The 13757-nt window shown below is 46.1% G+C and overlaps 1 protein-coding gene across 7 annotated transcripts in view; it reads right to left on the bottom strand.

Moving 5' to 3' along the window:
• The window catches only part of ZNF229 (zinc finger protein 229), a 474727-nt gene extending 466851 nt beyond the window's left edge, over positions 1 to 7876 (bottom strand). For 3 of the 7 annotated variants that reach the window (XM_031026621.2, XM_081807024.1, XM_081807023.1), the window contains exon 1: positions 4 to 2906. Coding sequence is in view for 4 of the 7 variants with exons in the window: in XM_081807021.1 (XP_081663147.1) it covers positions 4 to 37 (34 nt within the window). In the remaining 3 variants the exon portion in view is untranslated. Of the gene's footprint in view, positions 1 to 3; positions 2907 to 4862; positions 7632 to 7691 lie in introns of those variants that run through there. The other 4 variants (XM_081807021.1, XM_031026617.2, XM_081807020.1 and 1 more) reach the window with 4 other exon arrangements.
• Positions 7877 to 13757: the final 5881 nt, after the last annotated feature.

Below are 13757 nucleotides of genomic sequence, written 5' to 3' on the forward strand. Positions count from 1 at the left end.
CACCTCTCTCCCCAGGCCTTGAGGTCCAAGTCTCCATGATCACCTCTCCTAAGTTTTCCCAGAGTGGAAGCAATTTTATTTCTCCTCTGATCTTCCTAATCCGGAGAAGCAGAAGATCCGGGCCTTCTTCATTCTTGAGGCTCTCCAAGTTCTGACAAGGAGCATCACATGGCTTCCTGGGCTCAGAAGGAAGGACCTGCCTCCACCTTCACGCTCCACAGCCTGGTTGGTTCCCATGTTCCAGGGACCTGTGGGCTCAAGAGGGGAACTCGAATTTATCCAGTCCTTTTCTTCTGGCCCCCACAGCTCTGGGTCTCCAGTATGGTGCACACCCTCTGAATACCATTTGTTTGGTGGACGTTTACTGAGTCGCCATATGCATAGTCCCTGCTCTGGAGAGACTCATGGTCCACAGGGTCAAGGACACTGCAGATGGCTGAAGACAGTCCGAGAAGTTTCGCGGGAGGGCCTATCAGCAGAAGTGTTCCAGTGAGACACAGGGCCCTACAGAAGGGTGCAGACGCCACAGACGCAAGACATGTGTTTTGTGAAGGAGAATCTGGAGTGTGAACGCTTTACTCATGCGATACTGTGAGCATTGCAGAAATAAAAACGATGAAAAATACCTGTCTTCGGGGCGCCTGGCTGGCTCAGTGGGAAGAGTGTGCTACTCTCGACCTCAGGGTCATGACTTTGAGCCCCACGTTGGGTGTAGAGATTACCAAAAAATAATAATAAAAATAAAAATAATAAACTTAAAAAAAAAATCCCTGTCCTCAAAGATTCTATAAATCAAGATTCAGGTTAGCAAAGGTCTTCTAAACCAGAGTTTGTGATCTTTTCTGTTCTATGGCCTGATTTGGCAGTCTGTTGATACTTACAGACTCTTACTTAGAATAATGTTGTAAATGCATAAAATAAAACACACAGGATGACTTTAAAGCCTAATTATACTAGAATACAACATTCAAAAATAATAAAACGCCAGGGATGTGCTTCTTTTTACACATTAAATATCAAGAATTAATTAACTACTGTATTTTCAAAATAGTAATGAGCATAAGTAATATTTTGAAACACCTGCACCAACTATAAAATAAAAATATCTATGATTTACATGGATAACAGACTCATGGGTTCTGATACTATTGTGGTTTGTCGTCTGCATTCATAATTACAGGAAATGCTAATTTTCAGTTCAACTAGTGCATATTTTTTCCCCACTCAAGCTCATGAACCCCCTGCATTATGCCCATGGACTGGAGTTCAAGAGCTCCTTTTCTAAGTGAGACCTTCTCCTGCTGCCACCAGATTGAATTAGTCACTCTGGGACCCAGAACCACTTTAAGTTGCTGGCTTGCCACCTTTAACACAGGGCCCTGTTAAGATCTCTACATCATCAGGGCGCCAAGGGGGCTCAGTTGGTTAAGCAGCTGACTCTTGATTTTGGCTCAGGTCATGATCTCAGGGTCCTGGGATCAAGCCCCGTGTTGCACTAAGTGGGGAGTCTGCTTCAGGAGTCTCTCCCTCTGCCCCTCCCCTCTCTTGTGCTCTCTCTCTCTCCCCCCACCTCTGAAATAAACAAATCTTTAAAAAAGAGAGAGAGAGATCTCCAAATCATCAGTGGAATGGGGCCTTCTTCCTTTATTCGTGTTCTCCATTTTGCACAGGCCTGGCACATTGGACACGTTTAACAAATTCCATCAATGGGATGTGAAGCCCAGAGGCGACCGGAACTCTCGGAACCAGTCAGTAGGTAGCGCAAACACACGGACCGTGAGTTCCCTCCTTTCCCCTCTTTGCCTGATCTGCTTTCTCCTGAGACCCAAGCCACAGGGCAGTTTCAGACAAGCAGATACGCACCCTTGGGGGGCCCACTCCAAGATACTCCCACAGTGGATGGCTTCAGGAGCTCAGGTCTCCACTTTGCCCCATAACCGTCGGTCCCAGACCACTTGCCTAGCCCGCTCCGGCAAGTGCCTCCCTGTCTCCCACGATTTGTGCACTGCCCTGCATGAGGGACTGCCCTCTGAAGCAAGTGTGCAAGACTGGGCCACCTACTAACCTCCTACGGGGAGGACAAAAATCTGTAACAGGGTCCTCCAGACCAATGCCATTGAAATTCAACTCCTCAGGACCTTCCAGGATTGTGCTCCAGAAACCTTAGCCTGCTCAAAAATCACCACGAGAGATTGTTGAAACAGACTGCTGGAGCCCACCTCCAAAGATTCTGATTTAGAAGCTCCGCAGTGGAGCACAAGATTCTGTTTCTAACAAATTCCCAGGTGATGCTGATACAGCTTCTCCAGGCCCACGGTTTACAGGTACTAACACCCTCGAGCTTCCTCTGACTGGCTGGCTTTCGGGGCTTCCAGGGGTTTCTAGTTTATACAGAATTTCCTGTGGTTCCTCCTCATATCCCCGACCTCCAAAAATCAGAACTGCCTCAAGCTTTAGTGCATGAAGTTCTTCTCTATCTCTACTCATTCACTTCCTCAGTGAACACATCCAGCCTCGGGACATCAGAAAGTGTCCATATGCCGATGACTCAAGGCCAACTTGACATGTCCACTTGGCTGTCTAAAAGATGTCTCAAACTTACCTCGCCCAAAACCAAACACCAGATTTGTCTTTTCAAATAAGCCGGCCACATATTTTGAAATGATCTTTGATTTTTTTCTTCTCTTTTTCATACACCACATCCAACCATCAGCAAAAACCTTCAAATGATCGCCAGCATCTGACCAATTCTCTATTACAGTCCAAACCACCGTCATCTCTTGCCTTAACTACTGTGATTGACTCCTAACTGGTCTCTCTGCTTCTATTCCTGTCCCCCTACAATCTACTTCCTACACGGCAGCCGAGATGATCTTTTTTTTTTTTTGAAGATTTATTTATTTATTTATTTTTTTTTTAAAGATTTTATTTATTTTTTTTTATTTGAGAGAGAGAATGAGAGACAGAGAGCATGAGAGGGAGGAGGGTCAGAGGAAGAAGCAGACTCCCTGCCGAGCAGGGAGCCCGATGCGGGACTCGATCCCGGGACTCCAGGATCATGACCTGAGCCGAAGGCAGTCGCTTAACCAAGTGAGCCACCCAGGCGCCCAGATTTATTTATTTATTTGAGAGAGAAAGAGAGCACGCGCGCAACGGAGTGCAGGCGCACAGGAGGAGGGGCAGAGGGAGAGAGAGAATCTCAAGCAGGCTCCCCGCTGAGTGCAGAACCTGATGCAGCGCCCACATGACCCTGAGATCATGACCTGAGCTAAAATCAAGAGTCGGATGCTTAATTGACTGCACCACCCAGGCACCCCAGCCAGAATGACCTTTTAAATATACAAGTAAAGGTATGTCACTCCTCTGGCCAAGAACTTCACCTCGCTCAAAACCTTCACTAAAGTCCTTTCAATGTCCAAAAGACCCTACACTATCTGACCTCCCAATACCCAATTTCCCATTTATCCTTCCTCTTTCTCATTCTGCTCAGCCTCTCTGGCCTCCTTTCTGTTCTTCACATAGACCAGTCAGTCATGCCCCCACCTTGGGGCCTTCACTGCCGTTCCCTTTCCCCAGTGTCACGGGCCTCTCACTTCCTTTGGGTCCCTACTCACCACCTTTCCAGTGAAATCACCACCTTTTTACTGAAATCATCCCTGATTATCCTACTTATGATTGCAAGTCCCTCTGCCAGCCCTCCCAAAGCATCTTCCCTGCTTCATTTTTCCACTTATCACCTAACCTACCATCTGTGTGTCTTGTTTACTACCATTCTGTACCCACGAGAATAGGAGCTCTATGAGGGCTGGGATTTTAGTCTGCTCTGGGCACAATGTAGGCACCCAATACATACTTAAACGAAAACTGGGACTAAAGTGAACTCAGCCTGCTGATCCTGGGATCCTGGGTTCTTTGATACCAGCTCCAGAGCAGAAGGGTTTTGTTTTGCCATGTGTTAGCTTAGTCAGTTACAGGCTAAGGACCACGCTGGGCCTGTTGGGACATAGTGGTGATCAGGGCAGGCAAGGACTGCGCTGGAGGAGCTGACATCCTAGCTGGGAAGACAGCACACATTCACTGATATTCTACTATGTGTCAGGCGCTTAGGTTTAAAGAAAGATGCTCTTTTACCATATGGAGCTCACAATGTGGAGGGAAAGAAGATGACTAATATCACCGGTGACACAGGCCTGTGGGATAAAGGGGTAATGGGAGTAAGAGACACTGGCAAGGTAGAAATAACAGGACTAGATGAATGATTACATGTGCGGATGAAAAGGAGAAATCAAACAGGAGTCTGGAGTTGAAGTTTAAGGAAAACAGGTAAATTATGGTGTTTCAATCCAGACAGCCAGACGAGAGGCAGGGTTGGGAAGCTGCAGGTCTTGACTCTCAATACTGGAGTGGTCAAACGGCCTGGGGGTACGTTCTGGCTCAGCCACTTTGTAGCTGTGTGAACACTAGAAGAGAGACAAATCTCTGAAGAAGTCTGTTCTTTCTGCTGTGAAGACAGTACTTCTTACTTGCAGAGTTGGAAGAATTCAGTCTTTCTCTCTCACAAACGTACACATGGATACCTATTTGAATAAAGCTCACGCCTAGTACGGGGCACACTGAAAATCCTCAGCCAACTGCTATCATTGCTGGTATTCATTCATCCTAGCACTAACCTAGGAAGACAGGCAGCCATTTGTTTTTATTTCAGATGTTATAATAAACACTGCGGACACTGAAGCAAATAAGATGGACAAGGTACTTGTTCTTACAGGGCTTGCCTTCTGGTGGGTAAACAAATCTACAAATAAGGTGATTTCTGAGTACAAAAAGGGCCATGAAGAAAATAAGACCAACTATTTACGAACCAGAACGTAAGTTCTCTGGGACCGAACACAGGTGGCAGGTGTGGGAGGGGCAGCCTCAATCAGGTTGTCGAGGACGGTCTCCAAGGCCTGCATGAAAACAAATCAGCCGTGCAAAGGTTTGGGATGGGAAGAGAACAGAGGCAGGGGCAGGTGCAAAGGCCCTGACTTCCGGTTATAACACCTCAGCATAACTGGTATATAACAAGCACTTAGTTAATGCATACCATTACAGTTACTATAATTATTTCTTCCCTGGACCTAGCACAGCCCTGAAGCAGTGTAAACCTGAGTGATTTACTGACTGAACGAAAATAACAGAAGCCAGGGAGAGAATACGCTAAATCAAGACACCAGGAAGTTCCCCCAACTTTAGGGAAAAAAAAAAAAACCATTTCTGGGGGGAAGGCAGCCATGGCTGAGGGGCCTGAATGGGCATTTGTCAAGACCACGGTATGAAGAGTAAGGTCAGGAGAGCGGGCCCTTGTTTGGGCAGAGAGCTGGCATTGCCATAAAATAACAAGAAACCAAAATTCTACTCACTTGGAGCTGAAGAGACCGGGGGTTATTCCTATCTCTTCCATGCAATTCTCTCTGAGAAAGGAACAGTCCCAAGAGGGCAAGGCCATGAAATAAAAATGAGCCAGGAGGTAACGTGATTTTATCACCCTTCCCAACACACAAGAGGGAGAAATCTCCGAGTGCAAGCTGAATGTAATCCAGCCTTCCTGTAATCTACTCCTACTACCAGGAAGGGGACCTCCCTCCCTCCCTCCCTCCCTCCCTCCCTCCAGGGCTCAAACAGAGGACCCACGCCATTCCTGCCATGGGCCTTGTCTACAAGCCTGCATTCACTGTAGCTCTCAGGAGACAGTCAGACGGGCCCACAGACACATGAAAAGATGCTCAACATCACTCATCAGGAAAATAAAAATCAAAACCACAATGAGCTATCACCTTACATCTGTCAGAATGGCTAGAAGCAAAAAGACAAAGTAACAAGTGTCAGTGAAGACGTGGAGAAAAAGGAATCCTGGTAATACAGATTGGTGCAGCCACTGTGGAAAGAAAGCAGGATGGAGGTTCCTCAAAGAATTAAAAATAGAACTACCATATGATCCACTAATTCTATTAGTGGTTTTTACCTAAGAAACAAAAACACTAATTTGAGCAGATATATGCACCCCTGTGTTTACTGCAGCATTATTTACAATAGCCAAATTATGGCAGCAACCCAAGTGTCCAGCCACAGATGGCTAAAGATGTGGTATTTGTATATACAATGAAATATTACTCAGCCATACAAAAGGGTGAAATCTTGCCATTCCCAACAACATGGATGGACCTCGAGGGTATAATGCTAAGAGAAATGAATCAGCTAGAGAAAGACAAATACCATATTATTTCCCTTAAATATGGAATTTAAGAAAAAACACAAAAGAACAAAGAAAAAAAAAAAGACAAAAAGCCAGACAAACACAGAGAACAAGCTGGTGGTTGCCATGGAGAGGTGGGTGGAATGAGAGGACACCTATCTTGATGAGCACTGAACAATGTACAGAACTGTTGAATCATTATACGCCTGAAACTAACATAGCTGTGTATGTTTAAAACTATTTTTAAACACCTAAATATATACCTAAAGATATACCATGTTCATGCAATTAAAGACTCCGGGTTGTTATCTGTTCTCTCCGATGCAATCTCAAGCAAAATCTCAATCTTTTTGCAAAATTTGACATGCTGATACTAAAATATATATTGAAATAAAAAAAAAAAACTAGAATAGTCAAAACAATCCTACTCAAAGAAGGAAAACTCTGGACAAAATTTGGACTCATTCTTTCTGACTTCAAGATTTATTCTAAAGCTACAGTAATCAAGAAATAGTGGTATTTTTAAAAAGATTTTATTTATTTGTCAGACAGAGAGAGCGCACAAGCAGGGGGAGCGACAGAGGGAAAAGCAGGCTCCCCACTGAGCAAGGAGCCGGATGCAGGGGCTCGATCCCAGGACCCTGAGATCATGACCTGAGTTGAAGGCAGACGCTTAACTGGGCCACCCAGGCATCCCAAGAAATAGTGATATTGACAACAGTGGAGAAATAGATCAATGCGAAGAGTCTTTTCAGCCTATGGAGTGGGAACAATTGGAAAAAGTCTTATGTACCCCTCCTTTAAGTCATACACAAAGATTCATGCAATATGGGTTAAAAATCTACTATTTAAAAAAAAAAATCTGAATTAAGAGCTGTGACTCTCCTAGGCTGTGTGACACAGTGGAATTCAACCCGTGTGCCTCGGACGCTGTAAAAAAACAGACCTAGCACCACCACATCAGCAAAATAACCGCTTAAAACTTGTACGGCGCTTAATAACTCTCAAGGGAACACATACAGAACATGAAAATTCAACTTCTGCACCTCCTTATGGAAATGACTTCACAGAAAAATCTGAAATTCATACAGAAGTGGGTGTGCGGCTACCATGAAAGAAGTCCAGATATCGTCAATCGGAGACTGCCTGCATTGGAGTCTCCCAAACCGAGCGATGCCGGTCTCAAAGCCACAACTGCTGACCTGGAACTGCTCCTTCCAAGTCTGGGGGAGGGGGTGCCCAGCGCTGCTGCCCGAGCCCCGCGCCCCCATCCCAAGCCGGGATGCCCAGGGCATCCGCCTCCTCAAACCTCTCCTTCGCCAGGCCGAGCTGACGAAATCCCCGGGCTCTGACCTCCGCCACACGTCCCCTTCCCCCAGATCCTAAACACCCGGCCCCTGTCCCTGCGGCCGGAACGAAGACTTCCAAGAAGCCCCACGTCCCATAACCTACTCACCATCGCAGAAGAAATTATGGCAGCGCGGCGGTGGCCGGAAGCGGAAATGGGCGACTCGGGAGGGCCCGGACTACACTTCCCAGAATCCTCTGCGGCGCGCGGTCTCTTATTTAGAAGTCCAGCCGGTGACGTAAAAAGCGTACACCTGGAGCCCCGCCCAAGGCCAGGTGCAAGGCGGAGTGCCCAGCAGGTGTACCCTGGTCTGTGGGAGGACACATGAGGTTCTGGCTCTCAGCTTTGGAGCACCCCACTACACCTTTTTTCTCTTTCCTTAAAAAAAAGTTATTAGTCGCTGCTAACATGTTCACGTTGTAGAAAATCTGACCCTACTCTCCAACAAACAAATCCATAATCCCATCACCAGGGGATATAAAGCATTGATGTTTTGGTGTTAATTTTATATGTATGCAATATACATTTTAATTATATATATTTTAATTCCAAAAGCACTGCATGATCAACGTTAAGAAAAAAGATTGCAATCTACTTTATGAGAGTGCCTTTGATATACAAACAAACCAATCCAGAGCCCACAGCCCCAACCATGTCGTTTCTCAAACTCACACACCAAGGCAATATTCCTTTGCCCTAAATCAATCCAGGACCAGGTACTGGACACCCAGGAACCACGCCTATAGCCCGTAGCCCACCAAAATTATTTAAATTATCCAATCCTAAACTTAATTCATTATATTTACCCCGATTCACCCATTCCTTCCCATGAAGACCCAATAAAGGCTCTGGACCATGTTCTCTCCTCCTCTTCTGTCTCCTGATCAATCCTGGTCCTTCTCCGTAAGGCCCTGAGTGGTGTGCCATACCTTCTGTTTCTAGGGATCTGTGAGTATAAACTTCTTTCTTTATGACTATCATTTCTGTATCTGTGTGTCTTACCATGCCTGAATAAAACAGTGGTCCATCTGGCCAAGGTGGTTTTACCTGTTAACAGTTCAATCTGTTGCTTTAATAATCCATTTTTTTCTTTTCTTTTCTTTTTAAAGATTTTACTTATGTATTTGACAAAGAGAGACACAGCGAGAAAGGGAACACAAGCAGAGGGAGTGGGAGAAGGGGAAGAAGGCTTCCTTCTGAGCAGGACCCTGGGATCATGACCTGAGCCAAAGGCAGACAGACGCTTAACGACTGAGCCACCCAGGGGCCCCAATCCATTTTTTTCTATTAACCCTGCTACTTGTGTGTTATAGGAGAGATGAAACTTCCACTTAATGGTATGTTTTTTGCCTAGTCTGGCATATTATGACCTTTGAGATGTAACGCCCAATTACTATCTATTTAATGAAGGTATCTATACACAGTACTCAGTTTCTCTAATCCCCTAATGGTGGCAGCCTGGTTTATATGGTGGCAGGAAAAAGCTTGGGTTAAGCCAGATGCAGTGTCCATATAAACCAGTCATATTTAGAACCCTCACTCGTGGGGGAAGGAGGGATATAATCAATTTGCCAATCCCTCACCAGTTGGGAACTCCAGGGAATGGTCCCAGATATACTTTTGGCAGTTGCCTTGGGTGTTGTTTAGAACACATAGGACAGGCTCTTGATGCATTAACCAAGGGCAATCTAGCATCCCTGGCAATATGCCATTCCACCTGGGCATTGCAATGGCCACTCTTTCTATGTGCTCAATATGCTGTATCTATTGAAGGCTCAGTAGCTAAAGCTTGTACCTGAGCGAGGGCATCAGCTTCCTGATTGTAAGGGTGTATCAGCACCTTGTGAGCCAGGACATGGAAAACAGTGAGGGCTGTCTTAGGCTCTTGTGGATGGACCCGAAGTTTTTCCATGTATCTTGACCCAGCAAGAGTTTATTATTCATAACCATCCACCCCTCAGCTTCCCATTGTCCAAGTCATAGGGTTAATCCCTATAGAGCAGCCCAGTTGTCAGTGTAGGAGGGTTAACGGCCAGGGCTCATGAGTAATCAATCACTAGCCAGACTGCTCTGAGCTCAGGCCACTGGCTGCTATGGTTTGTTTCTGTTTCCATCCAGATGGTGTTGGTGTTGGGCTGAAGAGGACTGCAGTCTGTGTGGGTGGGTTCCCTTGACTAGGCCCATCTGTATACCAAGCATCAGCAGGAATCTCCCCTGCCCCTTCCTTACAGGCTGTGGGTCTGCCATAGAAATAGTGGTGGGGCATCTAGAGGATAAATATCCTCCATAGGGCCTAGGAGCACCCCATTTCTAGAGACAGTGGTCTTGTGGACAGAGCACTCCTCTGATGCAAATAGACACACCACTTAGTCAAGTGGGGGTTTGAGCCATGGTGAAGGTGGGTTGAAGGAACATATATTTAACCCACCTCTTGCTAGGGAAGTTCTCATCGCAATGGGTTGCTCCTCGGTGAGAGGCTCCACCTGGAGGAGTGCTGTGTGCTCTGCTGGGAGCTGTTGCTCTATGGGGCTGTATCAGCTTTCTGCCCATTTCCAGAGCTTAGACCAAAATCTTGGGGGTATTGTCTCCATCTCTTGTTTCTGCCATAGTGCCCAATCCATACCTTCTGGAGCCATGGACACATTTAACTCAAATGGGAGCCCTACTTGTCAGATGCCCAGAGCTTTAGTCTGCTTCACTAGTATTTCCGCCTTCTCAAAGGTAGCTTACTGCTCTGATCCCCAGGCCTACACGTGGGGATGCAGTGTCTCCATCTCTTTATCAGGTGATATAAGACATGGAGGCACTGCACCAGGTGGGGACTAAAAGTCCTCCATAAACCCCAATATCCTTACAAAGGTGTGCACCTCTTTCATACTAGGCTTGCATCTTATCAATCACAGCTTCAGGGCCAACACTGGTCTGACCCAACAAGACAACTCCCAGAAACTTTACAGTGGTGCCTGGGCCTTGAATTTTCTGTGGGTTCATTGCCTTACCTCTCCCTCGCAGATGATCCAGCAGAGCCTGCAAGGTGTCCTGCAACAAAGGCAAATCTTCATATGTTAACATTACAACATCAATGGTAAATGTTGTGTTATGTATATTTTACCACAATGTTTTAAAAATGGAAACATAAAATCCCCTGTAATACCATGACATAAAGACTACTGATGTGTGTAAATACACACACACACACACACACACACATACTGTATGTTCTTGCCATCTCATTGATGTGGGGAAAGAGAACAGGGACAGGTCTTGGGCTACCATCCCATGACATACAGTGGGGCTATGCAGGTAACCTTGGGGGAACACTTGAAAAGTCCATTGTTGCCCCTTCCAGGTGAAGGCACTGATCTTGTGACTCAGTGGCCAGAGATACACTGAAAAAGGTATTTGCTAAGTCCAGCAGAGCATGATACATTCCTAGGACTGTGGCTAAGGTGTCTAAGATGGCGTCAGTGTTGGGCACAAACACATGGATGGGGATGGGGAACACTACCTTATTTAGTGTCCAGTAGTCCATTGTCATCTGCCATGAGCTATCTGGCTTTTTTACTGGCCATCCTGGGCTGTTGAAACTACTATGGGCAGGGTGTCAACTACCTACCCAGTGTAGTTCTTGGATGGTTTCCCAATGCACCCAAGCAGTTTATATTGTTTGATATTTACCATTCTACATGGGAATGGCAGGCTTATTGGCTCCCAACTGGCACTTCCCTTCAGCGTGGGTTTGATTACTCTAACCTGGAGGTATCAGAGATTTGCAGTTTCATCTTGTAGGCTATCAATGTCCAATATGTTCTCTGGTATTGGAAAGATAAAAACCTCATAACCTCAGGGTGGGTGGGGAATGCCCAAGAGGACCTTTTGACTATAACTGTCTGTCCTGCATAACTATCAATGGCACTGAAGGGGGCAGGAAACCTCTGAGGGTTACCATATATTAAAGTACATTTAGCCTCAGTACCCACCAGAGCTGTCAGCATTTTATGTATGTCTGGAGGACCAATGAATAGTGAGCTCAACAAGGGACCTCTGATCACCTCCAATGGCCCTTCCCTAGAGGCAGTCTTGGCCTGCATCTTATGCCCAGGATGAGGGGGGCACCCATCCTAAATAGGTTTGTATCCCTGAGGCTTCTGCTGGAGCAGGTGGGGCATCAGCGATGATAGGAGCAGATGAGACAGGTCTAAAGTGTTACTCAGGTTTTAAGGCTTTCTATGGGCCAACCCAATCTATCTGTTTAGGCAGGGTCCCTGCAGCAATGAGATCATACCATATTTGCTTCCAGGTTATTCCGACTGGACCCTGTATAGGGAGTTGGGATAGCCTTTTGGATTTCTGGGCTTCCTCTCTATCTCTAGCCTTCCCAGTTGCCCGTGTCCATTCCCAGGACCTGTCAGTTTCCCGCAGTTCAGCAATGGATTGCCCAACATGGTAAATATCTTATCTCATAACTGGGCTCAGCATGAATACCAGTGTTGGGGGGCAAACTGGAGAATCTTGGCTTTTATCTCTGCAGTGAATGTGTTCTGATCAGGACCTTCAAAGACAGGAGCACAGATCACCTGTCTCGTTCCCAGATCTCTGAGAATTTGTTATACCTCCTCTATAGATTTCCAAGGTCCCACATGCCCAGGGAGATATTCCTTCATTGGGTCAAGCCTCCCAGCAGGATAAAATAATCCAACCTATAAGGAAGTGAGTACCCTGAATCCCCTGGACACCACACAGGTGCTGCCAGAGAGCAGGGGGTGTCGTGATCATACTCATTTTCTCTGCCTCCTGCTGGGTCAGAGAAACACCGGCACCCCTGGTATCCTATAACCAGACCAACCATGCCAGGATATTTTCCCTGGCCTTTTGCTGAAACTTGGCAGCTATCAGTAAGCTCAGTGGGAGTGTATTCTCCCAACATAAGTGTTTCCTGAACTGAAGGCTATTCTGTGCCTTGGGATTGCTGTTGCTTTGCTTTTGTTTTCTGTTGTATTAGGGGTTGGATGGCATGGGGCATTCCATCCACTTCACTGTCAATCACCACAACGTCCTGTTCATTCTCATTATTCTCCCAGGGATTCCATGTCAGAGCACCCCAATCAGGCTTAGTCACAAGCACCCAGGCCTTAGTCCAAGGCAGCCTGCACCCTCTTAGCTTTGCAAAAGGGCATGTGAAGGTCTCTAACTTATTACCCTGGGCTCCCATCATGTCTATCAGCCCAAAGCCACCAGACTCGTGGACATTCTCATGTGCTTTTCTAATTTTAGCTTCTCTTCTAACTTTCCGACATGAGCTTCAGCCTCCAGTCGGGCATCAGTGGCCAGTTGAACTGCCCACTAATAGTGGCCCGCCCACCGTGACCACCACATGCTTCCTTTCCTAGCCACAGAGCACGATGCACAATTACTCCAGCAGGCACACCAGTTTAGTCGGTGGAAATTTTAATAAGCAAAGGGAACTTATAAATGAGGCTTGTCTTGGGTGGCTGAAAGACAAGTGGATCCCCACACTCGCCCTCCAAATCTTCAAATTTTGTAAAGACCCAACTGTGCTCAGTCACGTATACGGTGCAGGTGTTTTCAACACCACATCATCATTTCAAGATGATGTCCTAGAAGCAGGCTCTGGAAGGGGGGAAAGGCAAGCAGAGCCCACATCCCAAGGACAGGGGAGGGGTGAGGAGCCTCCAAGTGCCTGTGTCCAGGCTATGGACATGCTGGTCAATCAGCAGTCATGTCTTTTTGATGACATGCCCCCAAAACCACATATCCAACAAAGGGCTAGTATATAGAATATGTAAAGAAACTCAATAGCACAAAACTAAACAATATAATTAGAAATTAGAAATGGCAAGAGATGAACAGACATTTCTCCAAAGAATATACACAGATGGCAAATAAGCACATATAAGCACATTCAACTTCATTAATCATTAGGGGAATGCAAATTAAAAGCACAATGAGATATCCCTCCACATCTATTAGAATTGACAAAGTAAAAAATAGTGACACCACCAATTGCTGACAAGGATGCAGAGAAAAGGGATCACTCAACGTTAATCATTCACATCACTCACGATGGTACAACTACTTTGGAACAATTTGGAAGTTACTTTAAAATTAAATATGAAATTGGGGTGACTGGGTGGCTCAGTCGGTTGTGCCTCC

The sequence above is a fragment of the Leptonychotes weddellii genome, chromosome 16, assembly GCF_054177405.1.
Source record: "Leptonychotes weddellii isolate Sample4059 chromosome 16, ASM5417740v2, whole genome shotgun sequence".
NCBI lineage: Eukaryota > Metazoa > Chordata > Mammalia > Carnivora > Phocidae > Leptonychotes > Leptonychotes weddellii.